This window comes from Nothoprocta perdicaria, unplaced genomic scaffold (genome assembly GCF_003342845.1).
Source record: "Nothoprocta perdicaria isolate Ctin4 unplaced genomic scaffold, notPer1 scaffold_133, whole genome shotgun sequence".
NCBI lineage: Eukaryota > Metazoa > Chordata > Aves > Tinamiformes > Tinamidae > Nothoprocta > Nothoprocta perdicaria.
Window position 1 is genome coordinate 2187553 of NW_020454461.1, and position 27925 is coordinate 2215477.

Below are 27925 nucleotides of genomic sequence, written 5' to 3' on the forward strand. Positions count from 1 at the left end.
CTCCTGCGCGCCCTTCCCGCCCGCGTCGGAGCGCGAGGGCGCGGGCGGCTACTGCGAGCCGGGCCCCGCGTGGGAGCAGAACGCGCCCGGCGCCTTCCGCGCCCTCTGAGCGCCCGCGCAGCGGCGCCCCCCGCGCGGCCACGATCGCACTTCACCCGCGGTGGCCCCCGCGCCCCTAGTGCCGGCGGACGGGCCGGCGCCGCCTCGCTGCGCCCAGGACTCTCCGGGAGCGCGGTTTGCGTTTGCGGCACCTGCCCGGCGCCCGGCAGGTATCTTAGACACTACAACCGTTGCTGCTGCTCCTTCTTTTCCTTGCTCAGGAAACGAAATAAAAGTTTTATTTTTTCTCCTCTGCTCACCCTCCTTCGAGCCGAGCGTTGCGGCCGTGCCCGGGACAGGGGCTGGGAGAGCAGGAGCGCCGGAGGCCGCAGGCAGCAGCGGGGCCGGGCACCCTCACTGCCCTGCGCTCYGCACAACGTGTGCGGCTCCCTGAGCCAGCAGCACTGGTGGAAACCACACACACACACACACAGGAAGGAGCACAGGGATGGGGTCAGCGCGCAGGAGCCCTTACACTAGGAACAGGCGTGCCCTGGGTTGAGGAGCATCATCCTGTCCGCAGCAGGAGTCCTGCCTGCTGTGATGAAGAGGCTCCCGCAWTCCGGCTGATACCGTTACTGCTGCGGGCTCCAGCTGCCTCCCCCTGCAGCTCCCTGCGCGGGAAGCACAAAGCTGGGGCTGCCTCAGGCAGCAGGACCCCCCTCCTGCAACYGCTGAGCTTAGCCTTAGCTGCTCACACCCCTCCTCTCTTGCCCCAGGTGTGCATTTTAAAACCTGCCACTCACCTTGTCCTCATGGCCATACCACTCCAGGTGTGGAATTAAGTTCTCTTAAAAAAAACAGCCGAAAYCATCTGCAAAGAAGTTGGTGTTTTTGTGAAATATATCAACTCTCATAGGTCAATTTATTCAGAGTTACAAATTTCATTGAGAATAAAAGATTTATGCATTTCTTAATTAACAGAACAAGTTTAGCTAAATATAAACTCTGCACTAAAGTTTTGCAGTGGCACAATACCAACACAGAATACAGAAGCATCTTTAAACTATACAAAATTTTAAAATTGAAAATAATCCTGTTTACATATTCTTTATACATTAACATATAAAAGGCCTCATTTAATGAGGCATCTAAAGGAATCCAAACCATCTCTACAGCTATCTCTGAAAATTCTGGAAACAATTCATTACACAGAAGCTTTACAAGACTATTTAAACAAACCAATACACACTTTTTACAAGATTAACATTCCAAAATGTACTCCTAGGCAGGTTTCCACTTTTTTTTGCAGTTCACCTCACTGGTTATCTTTAATTATAAAAGTCTTCATATTTATATATGTTGGGTACTGTTGGATAATCAGCTATCTAATTTAAAAGTTGTGCAAAACAAACAACAGCTTGGAAAAACAATCTGTTTAACCAGTCCTTTATACAAAACGCTAACTGGAGCGTTTTTTTGCCCTGTGTGAAGGGAAAAAGCCAYGACCAACGTGCGCCTGGAAAGTTCCCAGATACATTTTCGTATTCCTTCATTAGACTCCTTGTATAAGTTAGGATAAACCCGAAGGCTCAACAAAACACTGACTGAGCGGCCGACCTGCCCGGCCACCCTCGGCTTTTTGACGTCTTTTTGACGTCTTTTTGCCGTCCACATCCTGCTGCTGCTGCCTCTGTCACGGGGGTGGCCCGGCCTGGGCTGCCTGGCCCTACCTGACGTCCCAACGGCGGCTCCCGGACCCCGGCAGGACTGGAGCTCTCGAGCGCGGAGCTGCTGCCGACACGAGCCCTTCCCTCCTCATTCCTCACGCACCAGGAGCGCAATGAGCAGGCAGGATTAGGCTGAACCTCTTTAAAAATTAAGTTCAACTTATATGAAAGCATGTCGTCGGGTTTATTATACTAAATGCAGTTACTAAGAGATTATTGGGTAGCAAAACTACTGTAGGTGAATAACAAATGGAAAAATCTAATGTAATGCTGGCCAGTAATGCTGGTTTTCTTAAGAAGAAGATATAATGTATTTAAAAAGGGTCCTTCCCGAGAGGTCTTTTCCCTTATCTTCTGGCAGTTAGGATATTTGGTGAAGCCTATGCAAAGGAAGAGGATTTTCCAGAACTATTTGCTGTACGCGTGAAGGGGAGTTTTCAGTCTCTGTTGGTGTTGTTAGCTGCAAACGCATGTAAATTCCCCATCTGGCTCAGGCCACTCTGAATATGTGCAACGTGGATCTCAACGTTATTCTGAAAACAACTGCAGTGAGAGGAAAAAGAAAAGAGGTTAAAATCCCATATTAAAGAGTCACAGCTGAATATTCTCAGAGTGAAAGCCAGCTGCTTTTAGTCAAAGTACGTACACAATCAATGCAAAAATTTGGAAGGATTGTCAGAGGGTGGTGTGTACTAATGCAGCTCAACAAGACACATATGAAAATAGCATTTGCACAAATAGCTGTACAAGGTCATTGAGTTGTGTGCTTTAAAGCAGACTTGTACATCAGAAGTAATAGAGTATACACACACACACAGTGAAGAGATGCTTAAAGTACTGAAAACAAGCACAGTGAAACACATTATCATCTTTTTAGCAGTGTTCAGCAACCCTGCTTTTTGCCATGTTGATTATGGAAAAGTTCCACCATTGTTTAGATTTTACTTTTGTTTTTAATAAAATAAAAAGCGYTTTCAAACAGCATTCAGCACTACAGTCTAGATAGGCTTTTTGATCTGGCACAAATATGGCTGTTCAAAAATATTGATAAAGCAGCCTGCTCAGAAGCTGTAATTGTTCATGTACCACCTTTTGATGCTTAGAGACAAGAGGTTGAATCACACTGCTAAAAGAACTGTCCTACGGTTTAAAGAACTTAAGCAGAAAGCTTTAAAAACAACGATAGCTCTCTTTCAGATGTTCAAATCTGGAAACAGTCTAAAGATAACTTATTAGGTGTCCAAGCAAACACCTTGGTAAAAGGTAGAATAAATGGAATAATCTAGTTATTGCTGTATCAATATATATTTTTTTCTTTTAATTATTTTATTCAAGTTATTTTGTTGCTAGGATCAAACAGAAAACTCCCTCTAATAAGACCTCTTTTAAGTGGGACCATTCCTATACACAGAAATTATGGGATTCAAACCCTTAATTATAATCAACATTCATCCCTAAAGTACAGTAAGAATTGCTTGTTGGAGTGAAATACGTCATTAAGAATTAATTATTCAAAAAGCAATACCTGATATTTGAAGAATCTATTGAATTCTTAATGTCATTTAATGAATCTGTTAGTGATTTAAATTCAAAGGAATTCAGGTCACCTCCTTCTGCTAGACACTGTAGGAGAAGAAATTACAAATAATGTTCTGACAATTCACCACAAATCAACCGACAGCTTCAATAATGTATATTTGATGGGAGAAACTGTATTTTTGCAATCGTATTACCTTAATCTGCAGTAATATTGCTGTAAGCCTGGAGATAAGATCAGTTAAGTTTTCATTTTCCACACAAAGCTGCCCTGTCGTGGAGGAATTTGCTTGCCGGACGATCTCCTGAGCTTCCTCTTCACACCTCCGCCTCAGGTCTGTTGGCTGGTCTGCAGGCTGGAGGCCCTGGTCTGGAGCAAGCTGCACAGATAGAACCAGAGAAATGAAGATCAACGATCTCCTTAGCRACTGATGCATGTACAAAAGGACAAGTGATTTCAAAAGAGACTGCATGCTGTGTTTCCTGCACTATCTTGTCTGCGTTTATGTACATTTTATGCTCATCTAGTCCAAAACTGGCCCCTGGTGTGAAAATTTCTGTGTTTGGAGAGAGAAACGGAGAGAGGAGGAGCCTGATGTAGCTGCTGATGGACGTTTCGTTTCCAAGCACCCTCCCTATCTCCCAAGAAACTGATTTGTACTTAAACAGGAACACCAAGCACGTACAGGTTTTAGGAAAATCTTACCTCATAACAATACTGTTGAACCTTATGCAAAACTTTGTTCAAGTCTTTGTTTAGTTGTTCTAGATCTAGAACAATAGTTGCATATCTCCTCTGAAACTCAATGCCGATCGGCATTGAATAGGATTTCTGTGCAAAAGAGAGAGCATATTAAAGTGTTAATGCAACACTTACATATATATCTTCTGAATTCACCAGAAAGAATTTTCATTTGAAAATAGTAGTGAGGTATTTGAAATCTCCAAGTATACCAGGAATAGTTTAAGGCAGAAAATATGAAAGCCTGGCATGATGATTTAAAACTCCGTGATCAGCAGTGCTAAATCCTGCACAGGCCTGTGGCCAGACCGGCTGACTTCTCTAGTAGCTGGTCCCTAAATGACTTTAGAGCAGCCCTCACTGACCGACTCTGCTGCATGTACAGAATGATCCGGTAGTGGGAGAACCACACATGGGACAACCTGGTGTGGGGCTGTGTATGGGTCAGAGGGCCACCTGAGGGCAATGCTGTGGGGCAGGCCTTCCTTTCCAAAAGGCTGCATTTAAATAAAATACATTTTTGAAGATAAACACCATATCCTCAGTAGCACAAACACAGATGCAATTATGAAAGGGACAAAGAAGGGTAAAAGGTAGGATAAAACTATGATCCACTAGAAAGGTATCTTGTCCCTCCATTCATCAAGGTGGCCTAGAGGAATAAAAGAAGTTGCCTCTAACGGCTTCTTTACCAAGCAAACAAGCCAGGGAAGAACTTCAAAGCTACCTCAAAGTCCTTATCTAGACTACAACTAGAGCTAAAATGTAGCAAATTTAACATTCTTTGGGGGATCTCCTCAAGGCTCACAACAGCTGTGATCTCTCTCACAGCTTTGTTACTCTTGTTGTTCTTATTCTACAATAAAGGTAATTTATGACTCAGTAGTGGAGTGCCGTGTTAATGTCTGGATTCCTGTTGGAGGAAGCCTTCTCATGCATCTGCCTTTCCTGTGGCTGATTTTGCCTATGCAGAAGTACTAACAGCTCAGTAAAAACAGGAAGATTTTTAAAATTTGATTTAAGGAAAGCTGGTAATTTTTCAGTATCAGACTTAGAGGCTGCAATAGTGGGTTTTAACCTTGATTCTAACTCTGTGGTCGGAAGCAGAGAGACTGAACATACATGTGCACACAGTGCCTGAAGGCATAAAGGAGGAAGTCACACCACAATAAATCATTTGCCTTTCAAACATTTACCTGAAGAATTCAGCATTTTTGGCTCCAAGAAGCAAAAAGAAAGCCTTTTGCTCTCCACAAACCTCTGCTCTCCTGCTGCACACTGCAGAGACAACTGGCTGCAGAAGGCTGAGACTGATGGCCCTCCACTTTCAGCTGATCGATAGCCAGGGGTAGTAGAAGGAGCATTATCATTTTGATTTACTGACTGATGATTAGACAAAGCCCAGCAAAAACCCTCTGCTGCTGCTACTTGTACTGTAGCTGCTCTCTTATTGTAATTTTAAATGCAGGTCAAGAGCACTCAGGGCTTTAAATACAAAAACCTCTGAGTTATTGTTTTAGATGGCAAGCTAAATAAACACCATCTGCAAAATAAAATTATAAGTATTTTACCATTTAGGCTTCTATCTAAGTTTCTTTAAGATTTCTCAAGTCCACAGCACAGAATTAGTCGACATGCAAAGAAAATACTATCCCAACGTGAACTTTAATCTGTTTCCAAAGCAAAACACTTTTAAGAGTGAAAATGTATTTGAAATAACCGACCTCTCTATCTTGTTTAAATATACACACACAAATATATATATAAAGCAATAAAATACATCTTATCCAGACTCTTTTTGTGTGTGTGTGTATGTGTGTGAGATTCATTACATTTATTTGCAAGAAAACTGTTAAAAAGTACACGTTGTCTTAAGAAGTGAAAAGAGAACATTCTCACCAGCTTTTCTGCTTCTGTATTCATCTCTCTCAATTGTTTGATGTGTTCTTTCTTGATCATGAGGATTTTTGATAACCTGGTCTGAAACAAAGGAGCTATTTTTAGGATGAGCAGGCCCTTAAACAGTTTTGAAGTGTTACAGAAATACAATATAACACCTATTTTTTCAGGTTTTATAAAAACAAACAAAAACCCCCAAACCCCTCAGTTGTTCATCAAATTAAAATGCAGAAATAAAAATTAAGTAGAAATAAACTATAATTTTTTAAAGAGATTTTCAAAGCCTTTTCAAGTGTCCTGGAGAAAGCTAAAACCAGTAAGCTGAAATAGCCTACAGGAAGACCAATATAATGTACAGATGAAAAGATGCTGAACAGATTTTTTTTTTTCTCCAAGCCTAAAGGAAAGCTAAGGATATGACCATCACATCCTACAAGTAACACCACTTGCCTCACTACCCTATTAACACACAGTTCTAAGCCTGTTCACAGCTGTGTCCTAGATCGAGCACCAGCCCCTTTTACACACTCTTGCAATAAAAGTTGCTACAGAGAGTAGACATATTTTAAACAGAAGAAAAATAAAGCCTGCCCTTTCCATTTCCCCGTCTTCTTTTGTAATGAGAATATCCCATTTTTGCTGCTTTGGGACCTAGCAGACTGAAGAAGGAATCACTGGAAATACTTTCTCACCATACACATAACTCTTTAAAATTGTTTGCACTCTCCAGGGCCCCTGGGAGAAATTCTAGCTCCACTACAACCACCAACAGTTTTATTACTGATTTACAGAGAACCCAGATTTCAGGTTTTATACATTTCAAAAGAACTTGCTACCTCTTAGAAATGGAGCACAGGAGTGGGAAATGGTCTTAAAAGCAGCCACGTTCCTTGCCCTCACAAATCCTAAAGGAACCTTAGGACCTCAGTCAGCTAACACTGAATCTTCTTCCAATTTCCAGGTTAAGGACATTCATGTTTGCTTCACCACAATTTGTTTCTCCTGCCAAAGCTGTTCCTCAGCTTAAAAAACAGGTTCTCTTCTCCTTGGGCTTTCCTCTATTCATTCACAGGCAATAAGAGTACCTCTTCTTGGCCACTCCTTCCCTAGACCAGTGTGCCCTTCAAGTCTCCTTTCCACAAAAGGCTCTTGGCTTTCGGCAGCCCTTTCTGCACCCGTTTCATTCGCTGCCGTGTCTCCTGATGGTGGCAGGAAGGCTCTGCCTGTACGTGCGATGGCACTTCTGCCACCCCTGCAAGAACCCCCCACGCTTCCCCTTCCACGAGGGTCATGCCAGGCCATGGTCTAGGCCGAGGCGGCGCTGCCGCCATTACCCCAATGCGCCCGTGTCCCTCCCTGTCCGCCCCCTGCATGTTCAGCCAGCACAGGCATTTTGAGAGACCCGGAGACCCATCACGATGGACAACAAATCCAAAAAGGAAGGAAAAATGTTTTCGAGGGCTACTTTTGAGCTGGGTAATCTCACTGATCTGATTTACTCTCGCAGCCACACAAACGCTCGTGTGGGCGGGAAGTGGCCRACGCTGCTGCCGAGACGTTATCGTGAGGCCAGACCCTCCTCGCCGTCCTGCAGCGCCAACACACCCACGTCCACCTCCTTGCTGGAACCGCCGAGCTCTCAGCTCGACGTCTATACCCAGAACTTGCAAGGTACTTGGATGTCCATATATCTTCCATGCACGTCCTGGCTCTCAAGCTCGTTACCTTTGGCTTTTTATTATATTTGCTCTTTTCTAAAGAATCCTCTGGTGAAAAGATATCCTGATTGTTTCTGCATGACACCCAGACYTTTCATGTATGTATGATTTCTACCAAGCTCCCCTCGTTGCTACATCTTAATACAGACTTCCATTTTCATCTGCCAGTATCTGCAGTGAATGCTTCAAAACTGCTCAGCTCTAATTTCTTTGAAGTGTCTCTCTTTCCAGGCAGGAACTACCATCAGTTCCTACACTTTAAACCTCATGCTAAACTAGAGGAGAGCTTTTAGTACAACACTTCTCTACATGTAAAAGTTCCCCCAAGAGCAAAGATGAAGGAACAGCCCAAGCAGTATCTTTACATTTATACTTTATATTTCATTTTTGAGTCAAGACAGTACTTATAAGAACAAAATCATTTCAAAAAGTGTGCAATAGCTTTGTAATATGACCTACTTTCCAAAATTCTGAGAGAAATCCAGTAACCATTTTTTTACGTTTTTCTTCCTGCATTTGTGACAAATTTCCTATCTCCCCACAGCAATCAGGAAGACTAATTCACTTTTCTGGATTGCAGCTGCACTAACGAACTCCCTCTACTGGACATGCAGCAACACTGCAAAAACTCATTTCTGTCTTGGATTCTTTCCTTTGCAATCTAAATTTAATCTTTCCCAAAACAGACCTAAATAAATAAAAAATAAATAACCTCTGGATGCCTTCCCTTACAGGAAAAATATCCTTCAGATTTTAATATTGCCTAGAAGTAGAAATTGCTCTGAAAAGATGCTATCTATCATTTTTTACCTGCAACATAACCTATGAAATATATAATGATGCATATCATACGCAGGGATGGCTGAGAGACTTATATTTGTTAGCTTATTATATTTATTACTTGCTTCTTGTTGATTTGGATGAATCTCGTTGATTCTTGTTGTTCCGGATACTAACAGAGATGAAGTCAACTTTATAAGCGTAAGGTTTGTTTTTAAGACTGATGAGCATATCTTTATATACAGTAAAAAGAGAAAGGACAGTAGTTTCTGATGCCAAAGCAGAGACATATGTAAATTTATCTAACAATTTAGAAAAACTAGGAGCCACCAATTGAAGACTGTAATTAAAGTGTAAGGKAGTTCTTACAAGCCCTAATGTTTGCTCCCAGCCGTAAGCTGTACACAGGCTATCCTTGACATTTATCTGTGCCAAAGGATTCTGGCTCTGCTTCCTTTTGTTCCCTATTAGGTTCAGAACTTGCAAGAGAAAACCAAGATACTGAGTGGAAATCTTATCCAACRTGTGGTGCCATTTATTTTCCTGTTTAGTCCAAAACAAAGCTTTTTTCCTTGGAACTGTTTACTCACAATATAAATAGTAGCCAAGCTTACCAGAAAGTTCTCTTTGAAACAAAATTTCCAATAATTTTTCGTTCTGAATTATTATTAAATCAAAATGGTGACTATAGCTTTGTTACTGCACCCAAGTACAAAAAGTGACTGTTACTGCAGCAATGTATAAACAGATGTGCAGAACATCCTTAGCTGGCACCTTTAACACAAAACTAACCATGGATTAGTGAAAGCACTGCAATCCATAAACAGCATTCAAGGTCAGTACTATCCTTTACTTCAAATAAAAATGTTGATTCTTTAGGCTTTAAAGCAGCACTTACTGATGGTCTGTGTGGTCTTTTTTTTTTTTTTTTTTAAACTCCTTTAGCAGAAAGCTGGATAAAGTGTTAAGATGTTCCCATAAACACATCAAAATCTGATCTGATTTTGTTCAGGCAATCTTCAAGCCAAAATACTTRGAAATGCAGTATCCTCATGGAATGCCAGCATTTCTAATACAAGGGGCCAATACTTTTAAAACTCAGTTTTACTTATAACAAGTAATAACCAACAACRACTGAGAAATGTCTTAATCCTCAGATTTAACACACAGAAAAATACAATTGACTAAAAATTTTAAAACTCAAACCACACTTACCCAGTTTGCTTTTAAACACAGTTTTGTCAACTAGTGACTCCAGTGATAGTTGCAGATCCAGTTTAGCAACATAAATAGCATAATTTCGTGGATTGTCATTTTTAACATATTGAACCTTATCGCAATTACATCTATTTTAAAACTTCTTGGCTAAACTGAATGACAATATATATATTTTTTGAAATTAGCTTCATATAGTCAATTTCTCCCTAAAAAAATTAGGGAGTTGTACTTGTCAAAACAATCCATTAGCCTGAATATCAGTGTATTTCATATTAACTAAAAACAGAACTTGGTTTTTTGACCATTATATACACTTTAAAACTCAAAAAGCTTAGCAATGTTATATATCATTTCTTAATGTCTTAAACATAGATATATATATAAATATCCATATATCATAGATAAATATATATATATTTTAGCTCAACTGGTACAGCTAGAAAAGTGAGAAAAATTTGAAGACAAATCCCTCTTTCTGATGTCTGAAATAAAGAGTAGCAGATTTCAAAGCTAAAGACAAGCAAGAAAAGCAAGCATAAAAAGTCCTCTAACCATATTATGAGAAGCTTGTTTTTGATATCACCAAATTGCTTGGAAATCAACAGAACGTCAATTAACTACAAAAGAATTGACAGAATAAACACAAAAGGGCAACACACGACAATATTTGGAGTTGTAGTTGAAACTTACCACTTGAATGAGGAATTCTACTGGAAAGCCGCCTAGTGTTTCACTATCTGTGCCTGAAATTTTGCTTTTCCATGAAGATTGTCCTAAYAAAGGATCACTGTCCTATAGAAGGAAGAACGTTTAAGTTAACAGTTTATTTCTAAAGGATTTTGCTATAATTTTTAATCTTACTGAACAACTGCAGAGATTAATCTCAAAATTGCATAAGGTAACAACTTCAAAAATGTATCATAAAAAGCTTCACTGAATAATATCACAAAATAAGACAAAATAAATAACTTACTGTAATGGGAGACTGGAGTGACGGTGTGTAAGGCAATCGGGGAGGGGTCATAAAGAACCTAGAAGGCCGTTGTTTCTGTCCRAAGGCAGCAATTGGCATGGTTTCATGGGGCTCATTGCTCTTGGATACAGAAAAAGAACAAAAAAATACTTCAGGTGTTTGCCTAATTTTAAAGTGTTTGCCTAGTGTTAAGCACCTTTGAAATACATCTATTTACTTCTAGACTGACCCTCCCCACTCCACATCTCCAAAGCTGAACAGCATTAGAAGAGCAATGACCTACTAGCTTAGAGAAATGCCAAACTTTCTGAAAGACTACATTTAAAACTTCCTTTCTCCCCCCCCCCCCCTGTTTTTTTCCTGCTTTGAGAACAGTTAGAGCTTCAAAAATCATAGCTCATTGCTGCAGTTTACGAAGTGATATGGCACAATATCCAAAAAGAACTTGTACTGGAAGTCTGTAAATAAATCATAATCAAAGAGGAGTTTGGCAGAGCTCCACACTTGGATCAAGAAAGAGGTTAGTTCTTAGACTTGTTCTGAGCCCTTAGCAGATTCAATACCAAGCAAGCCACCTAAGGCAAACTCAAGAATAATTCATCAAGAATAATTCCTGGAGATCATAACTTGGTAAGCAAGCATATCAAATAGGCAATAAACCCAAATTATTATTTGGCCAAGAATAGTTCCTTACGGGTAGTCTCACTGCCATAAAAAAGATTAAAGATGAGATTCAATCAACATACAACACTTGCTTCCAGCTACCATGAGCTTTTTCAGACAGAGCAAGAGGTTTTCTTGAACATTTTCCACAAATAACAACAGGATKCAATTGCAAAATTTCCTTCAGGATCTTATACCAGCCATCATTTCTCTTCATATTAAACTCAAACTGTTATAACCACCTATAGTAGTGGCTCCTTCAACCTGAATGATCATCAAAAAAAGTTATCCAATTAGGTCAAATCATAAGCAGTGGATGCTCATTCCCCTGGGAAACTACAATTATGAAGTCAGGGGCCTAAAACTAATAAATAAAATGCAGCCCTCAGATGCATCTCCCTGAAGAGTTACATAGACCTTCATAAATATATGCACTCATTTACAAAGGYCAGTTTCCATGGCTGTTATTCATTCTCTTCTCTTTTACTGAAAACACACTTTATTTGGAATCTTCTTCTCTGATTAAAGCACACAACTGTTTTGCCTTGTGTTCCAGCTATTTTAAGAAATGGGTTATTAATACTTACAAGAACTTCATAATCTGGGATGGTGTGTGTTCCAAGACCTGCTCTGTCAAAAGTCACTCTGTACGTGGCATTAAGAGTGTCTACAGCGTCTATCTGTCCAGTAAACAGGCCATCATGAACTCCTCGCAACCGGGCTTGAAAAGAAAAGAAAATCCCAAATATTACCATGCTTTGTCACCAGTGGGCAAGACAGACTTCTCTGCCAAGTAAGGCTGGCATCATCCAATAAGAGAAAACACATCTCAAATGAAAAATGTTGTAAATCCACAAAAAGAAAAAGATATGCTATCTAATTTCAAAAAAAGTTTTTTTTGCAAGCCAGGAACTTCCAAAGTATAACGCTTCACACTACACTTACGTCTAAACAAAATACTATTTAATCCCCAATATCTTTAGGCAGACTTTGGATAACATCTATTTATGAGTGKTTTGGGGCACTAGTTCTGTTTGATCACCACACCTGATGGCTGCGTGTTCAACACAGGCAAGCAGCTCAAAGATCCTGCCGCGGAAGGGTGACGAGACGATGTACCCGTGTGGGAGACTGCACGCCTGCCCCTCAGCCCACCTGAGGCAGGGCCTCAACCAGCTGAAAGCTGAAGAGCTTGGGAAGCAACCAACAGTAATGGGAGCTGGGAGGTACTGGGGTGTAAGTGGAAAATACCTACATCACAAGCAGACAGGATCCAGCAAATTCAAAAGAATTAAAAATTTAAAAAGTTAAATATAACCTATGGAATGTTTTAAACAATAGTCCTTCTTCAGTTACATATAAGTTTTTTAATAAGGTAAGGTCATTTTTAATATACACATCCAAGCATTCTGCCATATCCATTCTCCACTTGTCTCTAAAGATATTTTTAKATTTACAAAAATTAAACTTAAGTTTTATGTATATCTGGATTTTAAACCTGCAGAAGCACTCAGCTGTCTGTATTTAAGAATCTTACTCTCCAAAATCTTTTGGATATAGTGGAATTAAAAAAAGGATAAATCTACAATAAATTGTAATAGCAACGTTAATAAACCCCTTTAAATTAATATCTCTAAATTGTGTCACTATTTAGCTACCCCATGCAAGTACTTCCCCAGTAAGTGAACAATAAAAACATATAGCTTTTAGTGTTTGAAGTTTTAACTTGTGTGCCATAAACATATTGTGGTTTAAAAAACAAACAAAAAAATCAAAAAAMCACCATGTGTTTTGTAAGGATTTTAGTAAGATGTTACCTGTAACTTTTGTTCCTATTACGAGTGGCAATGGAATTTCTTCTGGAAGATCTTTGAACTGTGAAATATCTGCAACCTTCCGCTGCTGCAATAGCCTTATTTTCTGTCGTTTCTGTTTTAACGCTGATCTTTCTTCCTCAAAGAATGCAGAGGAACATCTATAATACAATTAAGTAAAACTATTCTTAAATTCAACACTGAAATGAAAGCATACATATACGAAGACACATCTAATCAATAGGCATATTCTGCAACACAATGAATGAGAAAAAGTAAAAAGCYTGAGGCAGTGTTCAAACATATTCACTCAGCTTTATTCTCCCGAATTATCACTCCTGAGATAAAATTTATTTAAAAATAATACTCAGAAATGCTAACTACTTACATGAGCATTTTAGGAGAGTACTTTTTTATTTTTTAAGCAGGACTTTTGCTGTTTATAGAGATTCACCAAAGCTAAAGTGGGTGTCACATCCAGCCTACCCTGGATGCCAGTTCTATGCAAGTTATCAGGGCTTACCTATGAGGTCCCTGGCTGGCACTGCTCAAGGACACAGAAGAGATCCCTTTGAAAGGGGCTTATTAGCACAACTAAACCAACTAGGATAAACAAATGGCTTTTTTTTTTTTCCTTCTGTTTGAATAAAAAAAGTTTTATTTTTTAAAGTCATATGGCTCATCTAAAGGAGAACACTTACTCTCCCAAGGCCCTTGCTTGGTTTTACTCATTTTCACTTCACTGAATAGATTTGATGCATGAGGAAGGCACTGAAAGCAAAGGCAGCCATTAGGACTCTATCCTATCTGCTGTTCCTTATAAAGAAAAAAATGTTACATCACCTTGTGGTAATGAAAGAAGTCCTTTAAAAGAGGAATAATGTAGGTCTCCAATTGCAGCAGCAGTAATTTATCAAATAATTAACCATTTTGTTAATTATTTTACTGCAGTTAGGTGCAATTTAAATGTTTCCTGTAGAACTCATACAGGCATATATTGATTACTGATCGATTAAAGCTGCTGCTTTATGAGGCTACTTTAGAAGACATGCACTGATAATTCCTCTGCTGATTCCCTTTTCCGTACTGCTGTAAACCATGTATTTTCCATTTTTAAACCTTTTGAAGCTCAGTTATTTCTTCCTCATTCAGTATTGAGCAGCCAACTCCTATTTCTAAGTCTGCTTCTACCATTCTCTTATTTATGCTGAAATAAGCACGCTCGTGTTATGTTTTCTATGGTATACTCTGCACTTGGGAAGAGTTCTTCAAAACTGTTTCAGTATTCTCCAGATCTTTTCTTTGGTGTGATGGGCAGAACAAGCTGAAAACCATTAAGCAGCCAGGGAGCTGAGACCATTTCCTTTTATGCTGACCAGCAGTTTCATATTCCTTTGCATATCCATAAACATCAATTGTTTTCTGACTTATTTCTGCTTTATTAGTTAAATGGGTCACGGACCATCTTTTTGCTCAGTGTGTAAAGCACTAAACACAATGAAATCTCAGCTCTAGACACTAAAAAACAAGTACTACAGGGAATGAACTGAAGCAGAAATGTGTTTCTGTCAGATCTGAGGAGCAGCACCTGAAAGTTCTTTTATGAGGCATTTAAATCAGTATCACTGCAGAAGTTACAAGTGCTGCTGGCATCATGTATAAACTGTATTGCAGACAGAGCAGTTTATGTGCACGTCCCACTCACCAGTTCACCACTTACTGAAGAGCGGAATGCATTTACCTGGAGTTGTATATTGCTTAAGTGATCCTCACTAGGAGTTCAAAAATATCTGGAAAGGGATATGGTAGAGAGGTAGAGAGTGGTTGGGAGATGTATGCAAAACTTCTTTAGAAATTCTTATTTAGATAAATTTTCTTTCTTTCTTTTTTTTTTTTTTTTTGGCTCACAATTACTGCTGGGGAAAACAAGTGTGAAACAATGCTTGTATTGGGCTGTAAATATGAACCAGCAAAATCAGGTCAGAACTCTTCAATGCCACTGCAGGGAGACTATTCACAGTAGGACAAAAAAGGAAAGAACAGACTTTAATGTCAGTCCTTCTGAACATGTCCAAGGTCTTGCATCAGGGGTATCACATACTGTCTGATGTTCTTTGACTCATGGTCTTAAATACAAGCTCAAAGCTCAAAAATAAATCGCCAAACTTGGAGGTTCCTATCAACAACACAAACATTTCACTAACAAGACTCTGTTCAGAATGCAGTGAGATAGGACAGTAGAAACTATTTGCAATGTGTTTCCAGTTTCCTTTATAAAAAAACTAATCCCTCCCACATACGGCTTTAATAAAAGTTGTCTGATCTTTGCACCACAGCTGTAAAAAATGAAAGGTGAAAACCACACTAGATAGATCACGTTGTTCAACTTCTTAAWGAAAAACAAAACTCTACAGAAAAGTAATGAGGTTGCAGACTACTTGGTTTCTGCTTTGGTCAAGAGAATTAAACTAACATACAYGATTCATTATCATCACATCGTGACAGGACCAGCATATCTGATCAACTCGTATCCACTGCTATGTCACAACCCCAGTGAAGTTTATGTAAGAGAGTACACAAGACTAACTATTACCTCTTCCTTTTCTTGGAGCATATCTTTTTCCCCAGAGTCTACTGGAATCTTACAAGTTTTGCAGGCTCCCAGGAAGAAAACTGTTGTGTCAATCACCCACACTGTTGATGGTGTGATAGGACATTGAATTTAAAGTTGCAGCAGACATAAGAAAATATTACAATATAATTAAAGCAATATGAAAGCAAAAAGACAATCATGTGCACAGCTATCACAGGGAGATGTTGTTATCCTCTGCCATCAACACTGTGGATGCAAAATTTTTTCTCCTCCTTCATGTGAAGATATTGATATTGCTATGGTATTTATCTTACTTGCATATAATGAGGCAGTGAGAAGCTCTTTTTAATAGAGTGGTAATAAAAATATTGTTCTAGAAGGTAGATGAAGTAAGCCTTGAAAATCTTCAACAGGATTCAAAAGACTTAGAGTCATTTGGAATCTACTGAACTGAAAAAGTTAATTAACTAAGAAAACGAGAGAGTGTGCACGAAAGGAATCATTATCTCAATGGTGCAGCACACGGAGGAGGGCTGATCTTTTCTACTGATACCCACTGTCAGCAAAAGTCAAATGAATAAACACAAAGCCTAAGTGATGAACTAAACTCCAAGGACACCAAGGCCCTCTGAGGTGGGAGCATGATGACAGAGGAACTCAAAAGCTATGTTAAAGTTCAGGTGACATTAACACCTCTCCAGAGGGAACTATTTTAAGGAAGCTCTGGTGCCATCTCTGGACTGGCTGTTTTTCATTATGAAAATCTGTTTACAGGTACAGAAGATAAAATAGTTCACATCRGACAAAAATCTATCCTGGCTCAATAGAGTTATCTGTGAAAGCTATTCAGTGCTTTAGTTCTCATATTCAGTATTTAAATCCTAAAAATAAGCATCTGCAACATTCTCCACACATTTTTCTCCTTGATTTTACACCACTGTATTGCTTCTGTAAAAAGACTGAAATGAATTGGTAGTTTTAGAAATTACAAATTCAGTTCAGATAGGAACTGAAGGAAAAATCTATGCCCTTGATTCAGTTCCAGATTCATGCCTACAATGTCCAACATTCTATGGACAACATTCATTTGTCTTGCTTTTGGCAGCCAAGGCAGGAAAAGTTCAGTATCTACAAAAAAAATGGTTAAAGATAAATAAATAAATAAATTACACCTTAAGGTGTATTTATTCTCCTGTGTCACATGTAGTTAAATAAATAATAAATAAAAAGAAGAATCAAAAAACACTTTCTAGGAAAGTCTGTCCAACTTTTATGTTTCAGTRGTGCCTGGCATGGAAGACACTAATGTATTTTCAACATATCCCAGCTTGTTAGATCAGTTATAAAGAGCAGGAATAGAATATTTCAAGTTGTGTTTTGTCAAAAAACAACAACTCTCCTCTCAGCCATTATTTTGCTTTACTACCAGTGTTTTTAATAAGAACAATCCATAAAGTCATAAACCTGTACACATTACACATAGTTATTAGATGTAAAGGAGAAAAAAAAAAGTTACCTTCGTGGTTTTCCCATCAGTCGTCTGATTTTTCCCCACTCTACTCTTGTCAACTTCCTAGTTTTCAGATTTGGGAAGGATTCTTTCAGGCATACACAGAAATCATTATCTCCCTCAAATAATGGCCTGTTAAAACACAATTTGCCCTCTGGTAAATGAGCTTAGTAAATTTTTGTCACAAAGTTCTACAAAGCAATCATCAAATAAGTAAGTGAACAAGCCATATAAACAAGATATTTCTATTCAAAGATAAAAATTAACCTGGAATCAATTCTATGAAAAAGCCAAGACAGAAAATTCCCAGGACTACTGTTGCATTTAGGCTATACCATTAATCTTTTCAGGTTTATAATGTTTAACAATTTTCACCTCATCTGTTCATACACGCGAACACTCATCTGGCTGTGCAACGGATGCAAAGGCACTGTTGTAACCACATGAAAGCCCAGTAAAACCAGTAAAGAACATGCAACTCACTGAAGGAAACCATAAGGGTGCGGTGAGATATTAAGAGCAAAGGAAGGGACAMTAATTGTATGCAATGTGCTCGCAAGACAGAAAAAACAGTGCTCTTTTCACCAATTCATTCAATTATAACAAAGATTCTCAATAAAAGCTTCCAAAAATGTAGATTTAACAATCTTATCATTCTCTACAGCTATACAAGAGAAACTTTTATTACATCATTCCACAACTCCATGAGAAAGTAGAGGGTGAACGTTAGAGCAGTGGCAGTTTGGGGAACCTACCTACACCAGTTATGAATTTCTGTTTGATGCTATGACCTGTCTGCATCCTTATGTTTTATGACTGCCCTTCACTTTGTAGCACCACATTCTTCTTGTGCTGAGGAGACAAGGGACCAGCAATGGATAGGCCTGCCTAGCAGCAGGTTAATCATTCAACACTACATGCAACTGAGACAGATCTCACCTAGTGAGAACAAAAGAATAACTGCATCCTAGATAAAGCTATTTTTTCCCCTCAAAAACCCCTGCAGGGTGTTAGGTTTATACAGGAAACTCCCTAAGTACAAACCAAATGACATTGGAAACAACATAGCTTTCATCTGGGAGTATGGGGTGGCAGGAGAAAGGGAAGGTTCATGGAGATAAGGAAACCCTTGGAGGCAAGAATAGGAAAGAATATTTTTGCAGTAGAAAGACCTGTGACTGTGAGAACGAACTAAAAGGAAACTGCAGAGGASTAAAACAGAGGTTAGGATGGGGCTCAGGAGTTGCTGAGGACCCTGGATCAAACGTGTACAGGATGATCATGGTGTGCAGGAAACAGGCAAGGAAGTGCTAAGAGTTTTATTTTATTCATATATATATATATTTATATAGGTATGTTGGCTACAGTAAAGACCAACTGGTTTTTGGAGAGAGAATTGGTACGTGATTGTTTTTACTATCACTGTGTTAGCAAACTGTAAATCCCCATCACCAACAAGATTAGAAGTCCTGTGAAAAGGTGTATGCAGGTTACAACTGCAACTGGATAAGCAGATACCCACAGGTGTCAAAGGGTGTCAGATGTCAGAGCAGATTGTACATGATGCGCTGGAGGAAGAAGGGGGACTTCACAGAAAACAGCCCCACATACAGCAATCTAGTGAGAATCTAACTGAAACAGCTTCTGAAATATTTTAATAATCACACATCATAGCTGCAGAGAAAAATATCTTTAAACCTTACAGTAAAATAGTATTTACATTCATGAGGCAAATTTGGAAAACAACAATTTGATTAAAATATTTTGAAACTTGTAAATTGAGGTTTTTTTCAGCTGATGGAGTTAGCTCTGTTATTTAAACCTTTTTATGCTTCACATTAAGTCTAGATCATACGATTCAAAACATCAATCAAAATTTATCTTTCAAGGTTCCATAATCTCTTAGCAAATGATTTTATTATATCTTAACACGAACATATCTTACTGGCATTACAAACATGCATCGATAACTATATCAAAGAATTTTTCAGAATTATCTACTGAAATCAAATTCYAGTTTATTGAGTGACCAAAAGTTATATAGACAATTATTTGAATATTTGATAAACTACAAAGTCTTGTAAAAACAGTAATTATTCTCATATGACATACATTAAAATTATTACTATTCATAAACAATTGTTTTCAGTTAAACAGCTGTTTTTAGTAAGACCAAGAAAAATGATTCAAAGACTACTTTCAAGGGAGCTAAATCCTACACACAAGAAAGTCCAAACAAACTAAAATGAATATGTAATTCTTCTGCTTGGGATGGGCATATCCTAAAATGCCTTTTTTGCCCCCCCTTTTTTTTTTTTTTTTTTTATCGCTAGAACTGCTTGCTCAGTTTAAGGAAAATAGCCTTAGTTAGAAACAACAAAAACCTATTATTTTGTTAGGAATGAATAATGGAAAACAGTACTTTGAGTTTTGGGAAAAGTTTTGGGTTTTCGTGATTAGAGACTTAATTAAAAATGGTTCTTTTAAACAATTCGCTCCATGTTCCTGGGTGTAGTAACAAAACAAGGGTCAAGTACCCTGAAGCACAGATTGTCTTAATAGTCTAGGAGGCAGAGTAGGTGATGCAGGAAGGATGCCAATATCCAGACAAGAGGTCAATAGTTACAACCCCCAGTTCTATTAATGATCACAATAAAAACAGGGCGATGGGGAAGAAATATCAGAAACCAACATTTATACTTCTTAGACAAGTAACAGCATATGTAGTGAAGAGTTCCAGTGCATATCATTAATCCAAAGGTTGAAAAAAAAGGTCTTGGTATTCTGATAATTTCATACTTAAAAAAAGACAAAATTTTTTTCATATATTTTTAGATCTGGCAGCAGCAGTGGTCATTAACAGAGAAAGCTAATTCCAGAGCAGATTAAAGGAGATATCCAACTAGGCTGCTCATCATAACGAAAACAAAAAATGAAGCTCTAAAATTTTAAGAATAAACCTGAAAGTCTAATCAATATAAGGAAATGTGCAGCTTGMTTTTGGATTTTTTTTTCCTGGGCTAGTAAGTGATAATTATATTAAAAAATACGTACTTATCTATATTTGAATAGAACCATTCATATATGCACCACTTGTGAGCTTTGGGAAGTTTGAGCAGGTTACGAAGCCGCAAACCAATCTTCTGTGATGCTTTCTTGTCTGGTGTTGGCATTGTTGCAGTAAACTTCTATAGGGTAAAATAAAGGAAATTGTTAAACATTGCCCTCAATGTTCTCCAGTGTCCAGATAATTAAAATTCCTTTTCTTGTTTAAAAAATGTACATTAACAGTCACTATATTTTAAGCATATATATTTTTATGATAATTTTTTGTTGCAGAACTATTATAAATCTTACCACATTACATTGACAATGCAGTCAGAGCAGAGGGCAAAATAGTGGGATCAGTTCCACAGTTTATCTCCATACATGGCTCTTCTATTAAAGGTATTTTCCAGCTCTGAAACTAAGTTATTGGGAACAACAGCAGAGGCTCTAGAAGCATACACAGACCTTAACCATTTGAGACGCCTCTGAGCTTATCCCAGGCTGGCATCCAGCACCACCAACTGCTTCATTTGTTCTRGGGCTTCTGCTCCTGCTAACTCTTCTCAAGAATGAGATGCAATCAGCACAATAAGGTTATACAGGCAAAGCCTGGAGCAGAGTGGCTTATTTATTTATTTATTTATTTTTCTCTCAGACTGCAAGAGGAGCTAGCACGGATATAAGCATATTTTAAACACTATCTACATTTGAAAACTACTTCACAAACCACAGAAAAGACACGGTCCCAGATCCCATGCAAGAATGCATGGAAGTGTGTTTGAGCAAGGCTGAAKAATTCCATAATTTTGTTGCAGGGCTATCTTAACTGACAAGGAGAAAGTTATGTACAAGAGACTTCAGCTTTGAGAGTGCCATAACTAGCTGCTATCCTCCCCAAATGCTCAACGGGCTTTGACTTTTAGTAGGAGAAATAATAGGAAAAAATCCACAGTAGGCACCTTGCTGGCTCCTGCTGTGCTCAACCATTGCCTTCTAGGTCCCCTTTCTTCCTCTGCTTCTCCAGGAACCAAGGCCTAGCAGGACAGTAAGACCTGAGAGCTGCAGCCCCTCACAAATATTTACCCACTTACCACAGGATCTTCTGAACCAGACAGGCAAGTACAAAAAGTACAAACCACTTGGGTCTAGCACGTTACTCAGGTCTTTCTACTGCTAAGAAATCATGGCAGTGAATAGAGAGAGATGCCATGGTCCTATCTCTGACAACATGGATCCAGCAAAATGGAAATTGCCAAGTCTCCCCCAGCCTACACCACACACTCCAGCTGAGAAAGCAAGGAAGAGTGGCGCTCAAACACATCTATCTGCAGCACGCAAAATTCAAGAGTAGGAGTGCAAACGCCTATCAAGGCCTCCAACAGCGAGATATGGAAGTGCTTGGGATGACAAAGGGAAGAGAAATCCAGCTATCCAACACTAAGAAACTCTGTCCTGTCTAGCGTAGCAAATTAAGGCCGAAACGATAGCTGCTATTTGTGATACAACAAGAAATAGACATGGAAATGGAAGGTAAGGAAAAAGAAGTCATCTGAATTAGAGAAGAGCAGCATTAGAGGCATAAGTAGGTAGAGCTGACCATGAATACATTTAGGTGGGAAAACAACAGCAAGTTCCTACWTATTAGAATACAGTGACATTCAGTAACCATCTTCCAAATTAGATATTCGGTGCAAGAAACCTCATTAGTTTTTAACTGAAAGAAATTTATGCCGATTAGAGGACGTGACTGTTTGCAGTAGCAAGAGAGTCAATTACTCTGGAATCCTTCCTAGCCCTGTACGCTTATGTCCATGATCAAAATGGACACACTCTCATACATAGCTAAGGAACCCCACTATGAAAAGAAAACATAAATGTATTTTGAAATATAGCTTAACTCTGATAACAGCTTTCCTCACAAAAAAATCCTAAATTGATAGGGCAACTTGGATATCAGATGGATCCTAATTTTCAGCTAGAACAGATAGGGTTGCTCTTTCCGGTAAAAATATCTGCGTACATGCAGGTACCTGTGGAACCATCGCAACCTTCTGATTTCTTTTGGGTGACCTTGTGCTTATTTGTCTGTCATCTTCTTCACAGAAGAGTCGGCTCCGTTTTGCATTTCTGAAGGGCTGCATGTATCAAAATTAACAACGCATTACAAAAGAAAGCCCGAGCCTCTGCTCAYGCACAGAACTGACAGCGAGAGAAATGGAAAGCCTCTTCCCGGCCACCTAGAGGCTTAAGGCAGATGGCACACAATAAATAGAGCCTCCCAGTTACTACAATCTCCAGGCTGAGAAGAGAAGGAGGAATTCAAGATTCCAGGCTTTCCAATGCTAACTATAACCCATTACTCTACTGCTGGCCCAGATCCACTGAAGTATTTAGAACTTAACTCCCACTTTCTTCCAGGGGAGTTAGGTGTCTAAACACTTGCCATCTAAGCTTAATATAGTATTTACTTTGGTTATAAGCACATCTGCTAAACAGTTTGCTCTAGATCTGGGGTTAAAAAAAAAAGAGAGGAGGATATTCAAACTGTGCTTATTTTGGTATGTTCTAGGTAATAAGAAATAGCTGGATATAAAAGTTCTTGCAAGGATCTCTCAAGAATCTAATAAAGTGATTTTTTAAAAAACTTGCTGAAAGTGCACATACTGCATAATGCTAAGAAGCTATCRTCCAATGAAACTAAAACACTAAAGTTACATTAAAAAAATCAGATGAGAGAATTTGGAATTTTTGCTGATTAAGACTTATTTGTATGCTAAGATGCTGTAGCTCTAAGCTGACCAAAAATGAAAACTCACAAATATATGGCATGAAAAAAAGTAACCTCTCTAATACTTGTGCTTAGTTATACCTCAAGATCTCCACCTATGGCTAAAAGCTTGCACAGAGGCCAAGGACAAAACAACAAGGTACAGGTATGATCAGTGCTGCCAGGAAGAAGCCTTCCTTCCACGAACACCGTGGCCTGCCACAGACACGAGCCACAACCCAAACGTCTCCCGTGCAGAGCCCCGAGCCCGACCCGCAGCGCTCCTCCTAGCTCAGACTATGGATAAAGGGGATCAAYAAATGCAGAGCAAACGCAGACTTCACCTCTGTCACTACGGATGGTGGCATAGCTACTAACTGACACGGGTATGAAATCCGTGACACCCACAAAGTGATGAATTCCAATGACAAAGAAGTCCTTTGGAGCAATCAGAAGCAAAATAAATCAAAGCAAAATACAACTTTGCTAGTAAGTATTTAAAAAAGATATCAAAAAAGTTTGAAGCTGATCAAAACACCTAATAAGTTTCAGGAAAAAGGTCCCTATAGAATTAACTAGTGATAGGACAAAATATATGTATCTGTCTATTCCATTTCATGAAACCAGCTGGAGCTTTTTTCTGACTCAAAATCAGATATATTTATAATCAAAACTACACAACAAGCCTATTGCTAAGCAACAGTGGTGCGGGATGCCCAGGTATATTCAGCACATACAAGAAGAAAATACCTGTCATTTGAAGAGTTTACAAACCAGGACACACACACACACACACACACACACACACTCTTAACAGAGGAACTATATATTAGATAGTAACAAAATGGTGCTTATATTATATTAACGTAGTAACTAGCTTATATTAGTTGTTCTGGATATTTCTTCTCTCTTCAGCAAGATACAGGATTCTTTTTACCCCACATCCCAATTCACTATACAGTCTCCAGAGTGAACTTTTATTTACGTTACAGTGTCCTTATGCTCTTTTACACCCTCTCTGATGTCCTGGACAAACTATTGCCTTTAAAAGAAAAGGTCAGAACTTTTACAGCTTTTGATCAAGAAAGCAGATCCACGTTCCTGCCTCACCAAGAAAGACTCTCATATTGCCAAGTCTCCCGATTCATTTTTATCATAGCATTCCACTCACAGGGAAAAGAGTCAGGTTCCTATTGAATGTTGAAACTAATTGAAACWAATATAAAAGACTACATTGCTCATCAACAGCATGGGTTTCTACACACCTACGAGTCTATCCTCTGTGCTTTACTGTCTTTCCAGAGAATACYGATTCAAATTCAAAGTCTTGCTACTTATTTTCAATACTTAAAGCCAGTACACCTTAAATTTTGTTGTATATATATTACAATTAGTGCTTTCCATCCACAGCCACATGCAATCTACTGAATTAGAGCTAATGCCCWTTTCTGTCAGAAGATGCATTTCCCCAGTGGGCAGCTGGAAACCGTGACCTGAACTCCCACCTAAACTGAGGGGCACAACAAAAGTCACTACTGTCTAGAACTGTCTTCTCCAGCATAAGCACTAGCAACACGTGTACCTACACTTGCACGAATCTTAGCAAAACAAGGCTCTTTTCTGTGCACATTTCTCTCTACGGGGAGAAGATCCCAGAAAAATCACACAGCAGATGTAAATCACATTGCTTGAAGGGCTGTTGGATGCTGATGAGGGATTTTGATTATGTGCAGAACAGCAAGTGTAAGAGTTTTCAGGCATAACACCCAAAATAAAGGAGCTTACAAATAAACAATGATTCAAATATAAAACAGGTGACTAGTTCAAAATTTGGTTGCAATTACTGCAAGAAGGTGGCGTGAAAGGAGTGTGGGAGAGAAGGTCTGTGTAGCAATCACAAGGATGCCATAGAAAAGAACAAACAGTATCACAGATGCGGACAAACAAGGCATGGGATGAGATACAGCCTGTAGCATAAACAGAACAAAAATAGTTAGGAAAAGGCGGAGGAGGCTGAGAATAATCAAGAAGAGCTTGATTGTGATAAGGAAAGAAAGGACAACAAAGTTTTAAAGAGAGATGGTCAGACCAAAGCCGAGAAACAGGATCTTGGAGGCTGGAGGTCACTACTACTCATTCCCTGCCCCAAGGGGGTTCTTTAACTTAAGGTCTCCTACGAGTGCTCTCAGAAGGCTGCAGGATACGTCTCTGCTACTCCTTCCTTCTTAGGAAAACATTCCCCCCATTGAAGGCACAAAGATGGGAGCGCATTAATGACGTTTCTCCTTGCTGTTCTTTATGCATTGGTTATTGACCAAAATTCAAAGTTAGGTATTACAAAAAAGACTCAGAGCTATTTTTAACAAAGTTATAAATTTATATTTTGTTTATTTCTAAAATACGCCTTCACTTCACACTGGAACTGCATATAGTGCTTGTGAAGTATAGAGTTTAAACCTCTGGAAAGCTGAAAGTATGAATCTCTGGCAAATCATTCAATACTTTATTTCTTTTTCCTTGAAACATTTATTTCTTACCATTTCCACAGCAGAACCAGCATTCTTGCTTTTCCAAATAGGTGTTTTCTGCAGGGAATTGTACTTTTCATTCCACGTGTTGGATAAACTTCCCTCTGTTGTGAAGAGTTCATGTCATTACTATTTTTTGTCAATATACCTACTATCCAAATATTAGCATAACATTGTCAAATACCAATATATTTTTATACTTGCAATATTTTCTCAGTCAACTATTAATAGATTTATACACCAATAGTTTTATTAAATTGCTCTGAACACTCAAAAAAACAAAAATTGATAGGCTTTCAGAACAAGGAGAGCCAAGAGAAAAGTCTTTTCTCTTGATACAAAGTTGAGATTTCATGAAATTCCTCTCTGCAAGAATCTGTAACTTCCATTGCCAAAGTGACAAACACCTGGACAGCTGAGATTCAGCCACAGCCACGTTACAAAGAAGGTAAAGCTCTAGGAATCCTGGTCTCCTCCTGGCTCTTAAAATGAATGAAGGGGAGGCACTCAAAAAATCAACGAATTAAATTTAACTGAAACAAATCTACAGTGGTTAAAACACATTCAACCAACTATTTCTTTGTTGTTTAATGCAATATATAAAGAAGCTTCTGCTTGGCAGAATAAAAGCACTCTTTTTTTCAATAATATTCATTCAGATAATTTCAAAGAAAAGGCAATAAAAAAACAGATTATTTTAGTTCTCCCACTACTTGCTGATAGAACACACAATGAGATTATGAATTTTCTTCCTATTGCAAATCCTCACATGTGCAAGTCGCATGAAGATTCCTTTCCTCTCTTGAGGATGAGATAGTGGATTACCTCAATTTTCTCATCAAACCTGACACCTAAGCAGCACTTTAAAAGAAAAAATACACTTCAGAAATGCCACCCAAAAGAACGGTGTCTAAATACACCACAACACATGTACTTTCAACTGCTGAGTCTCAGTCAACTGAAATGACAAATATCCACAAAAAAAAATTAAACAAAAACTCTCTTTAATAAACGTTATTTTGTTGAGGCTTTCAAAGCCAGAAACTCAGCATATCTGAAAGGCAGATTATCAATTCCAATCATACCACAAATTAAGACATCAATTTCTTACCTTTCAAGCTCACAAGTGCTTTTGCCGACGAACCTGTAACATACCAGAAGGAGCACATAAATCATAAGGTATTTCAAAGTACACATCCTAGGTAGAGTCTACGTATTCTTAATTAATTCTTAGGCAGAAAGGGCAATTGAATACTCAGTCTTTCACAGCTGAATGAATAGATCCCCTTTGCTCCCCATGGCACTAGCATTACCTGGCTGTGACCCAGTAAAACCTTGCAAGTTTATTCACTTGCTTTCTTCTGCCTTTAGTTTAAGAGTCACGAAACAGTTTCAGATCCTCAGCACTTTAGTTTAATACAGTTCCGAAAAAGCTCTATTTTCAAACCACATACATCAGCACAGATGCAAATATACTGTACAGCTGCAACTATATTATACAGCTTACTAGGAACTGTTATGAGGTCTTTCCTGACTGAAACCCAGTCAGAGCTCTCCAGGACCACAAATACTGTGCTTGCACAAATACACGGGGTCCCTCCTATCCACCGTGCGTGCAGTCCCAAAGCAAAACACCTATGTGATAGCCAGTGAAGCAGTATCTGTCCCTCAAAGATTAATGCCAGGGACAGCGAGATGCGCGCCACGATTAGCAGTTTAAAAACTTGGGAAAAATGCACACGTCCCTGAAGATGGACAGGCAGAAGCACTATCACGAGGACGGGGCACTCTACACATCTCTGACACTGGTCAGTGCCCTCTTCTTCCACCCATTTCTCAGATGGATCGAGTTCCACAACCTCATCCAAGGGCAAATATGACAACGACAACGTAACACGCAGCAAGAGGCCACAAAACCTTACGTGGGAGGGGAGTTTCCCAGGGGAGGTGCCCGAGATGCTTTGCTAAGCATCAAACTCAGGTGCTTCGTGCAAGAGGCCGATGAGGAGCCAGCAGAGCAGCCCTTCAACCACTGGCAAGAGACAGTGCAGGCAGGGAGCGGCGGCAGACAGCGGAGTTACTGCCCCGTCCTCATGGTTTACAGGCTTTACACTCCTAAACAGCCCTAGCTGCTAAGGTACGGTCTGCACGGCTAGGTATGAATCAGTAAGTTGCCCAAGAACCACAGGCCTCAGCATGCACGCCAGAATAAGGGCGCTCATTTATTTTTACCTAACCTGCAACTACGGTAATGGAATCAGAAGACAGCATCTTTGCTCAGTGTTTGAATAGGAAACTCCAGTCCAAGGCATGTCTGTAGTGAAAGTAAAACATTTTAATGTAACAAGTTGCAGGAAATTACTAGCA

At 39.1% G+C, this 27925-nt stretch overlaps 1 protein-coding gene across 1 annotated transcript; it reads right to left on the bottom strand.

The window, feature by feature from the left end:
* Positions 1 to 1883: 1883 nt before the first annotated feature.
* LIN9 (lin-9 DREAM MuvB core complex component) lies at positions 1884 to 27925 on the bottom strand. The gene is made up of 14 exons (XM_026033816.1): positions 27796 to 27925; positions 26670 to 26702; positions 25568 to 25662; positions 20270 to 20403; positions 17222 to 17347; positions 13116 to 13273; positions 11886 to 12019; positions 10636 to 10755; positions 10353 to 10454; positions 5947 to 6027; positions 4012 to 4137; positions 3503 to 3685; positions 3295 to 3392; positions 1884 to 2312 (listed from the first exon to the last, which is right to left on the bottom strand). Exons 1-14 carry the CDS (start codon positions 27827 to 27829, stop codon positions 2207 to 2209), a joined length of 1530 nt encoding a protein of 509 aa, XP_025889601.1. The 5' UTR covers positions 27830 to 27925; the 3' UTR covers positions 1884 to 2206.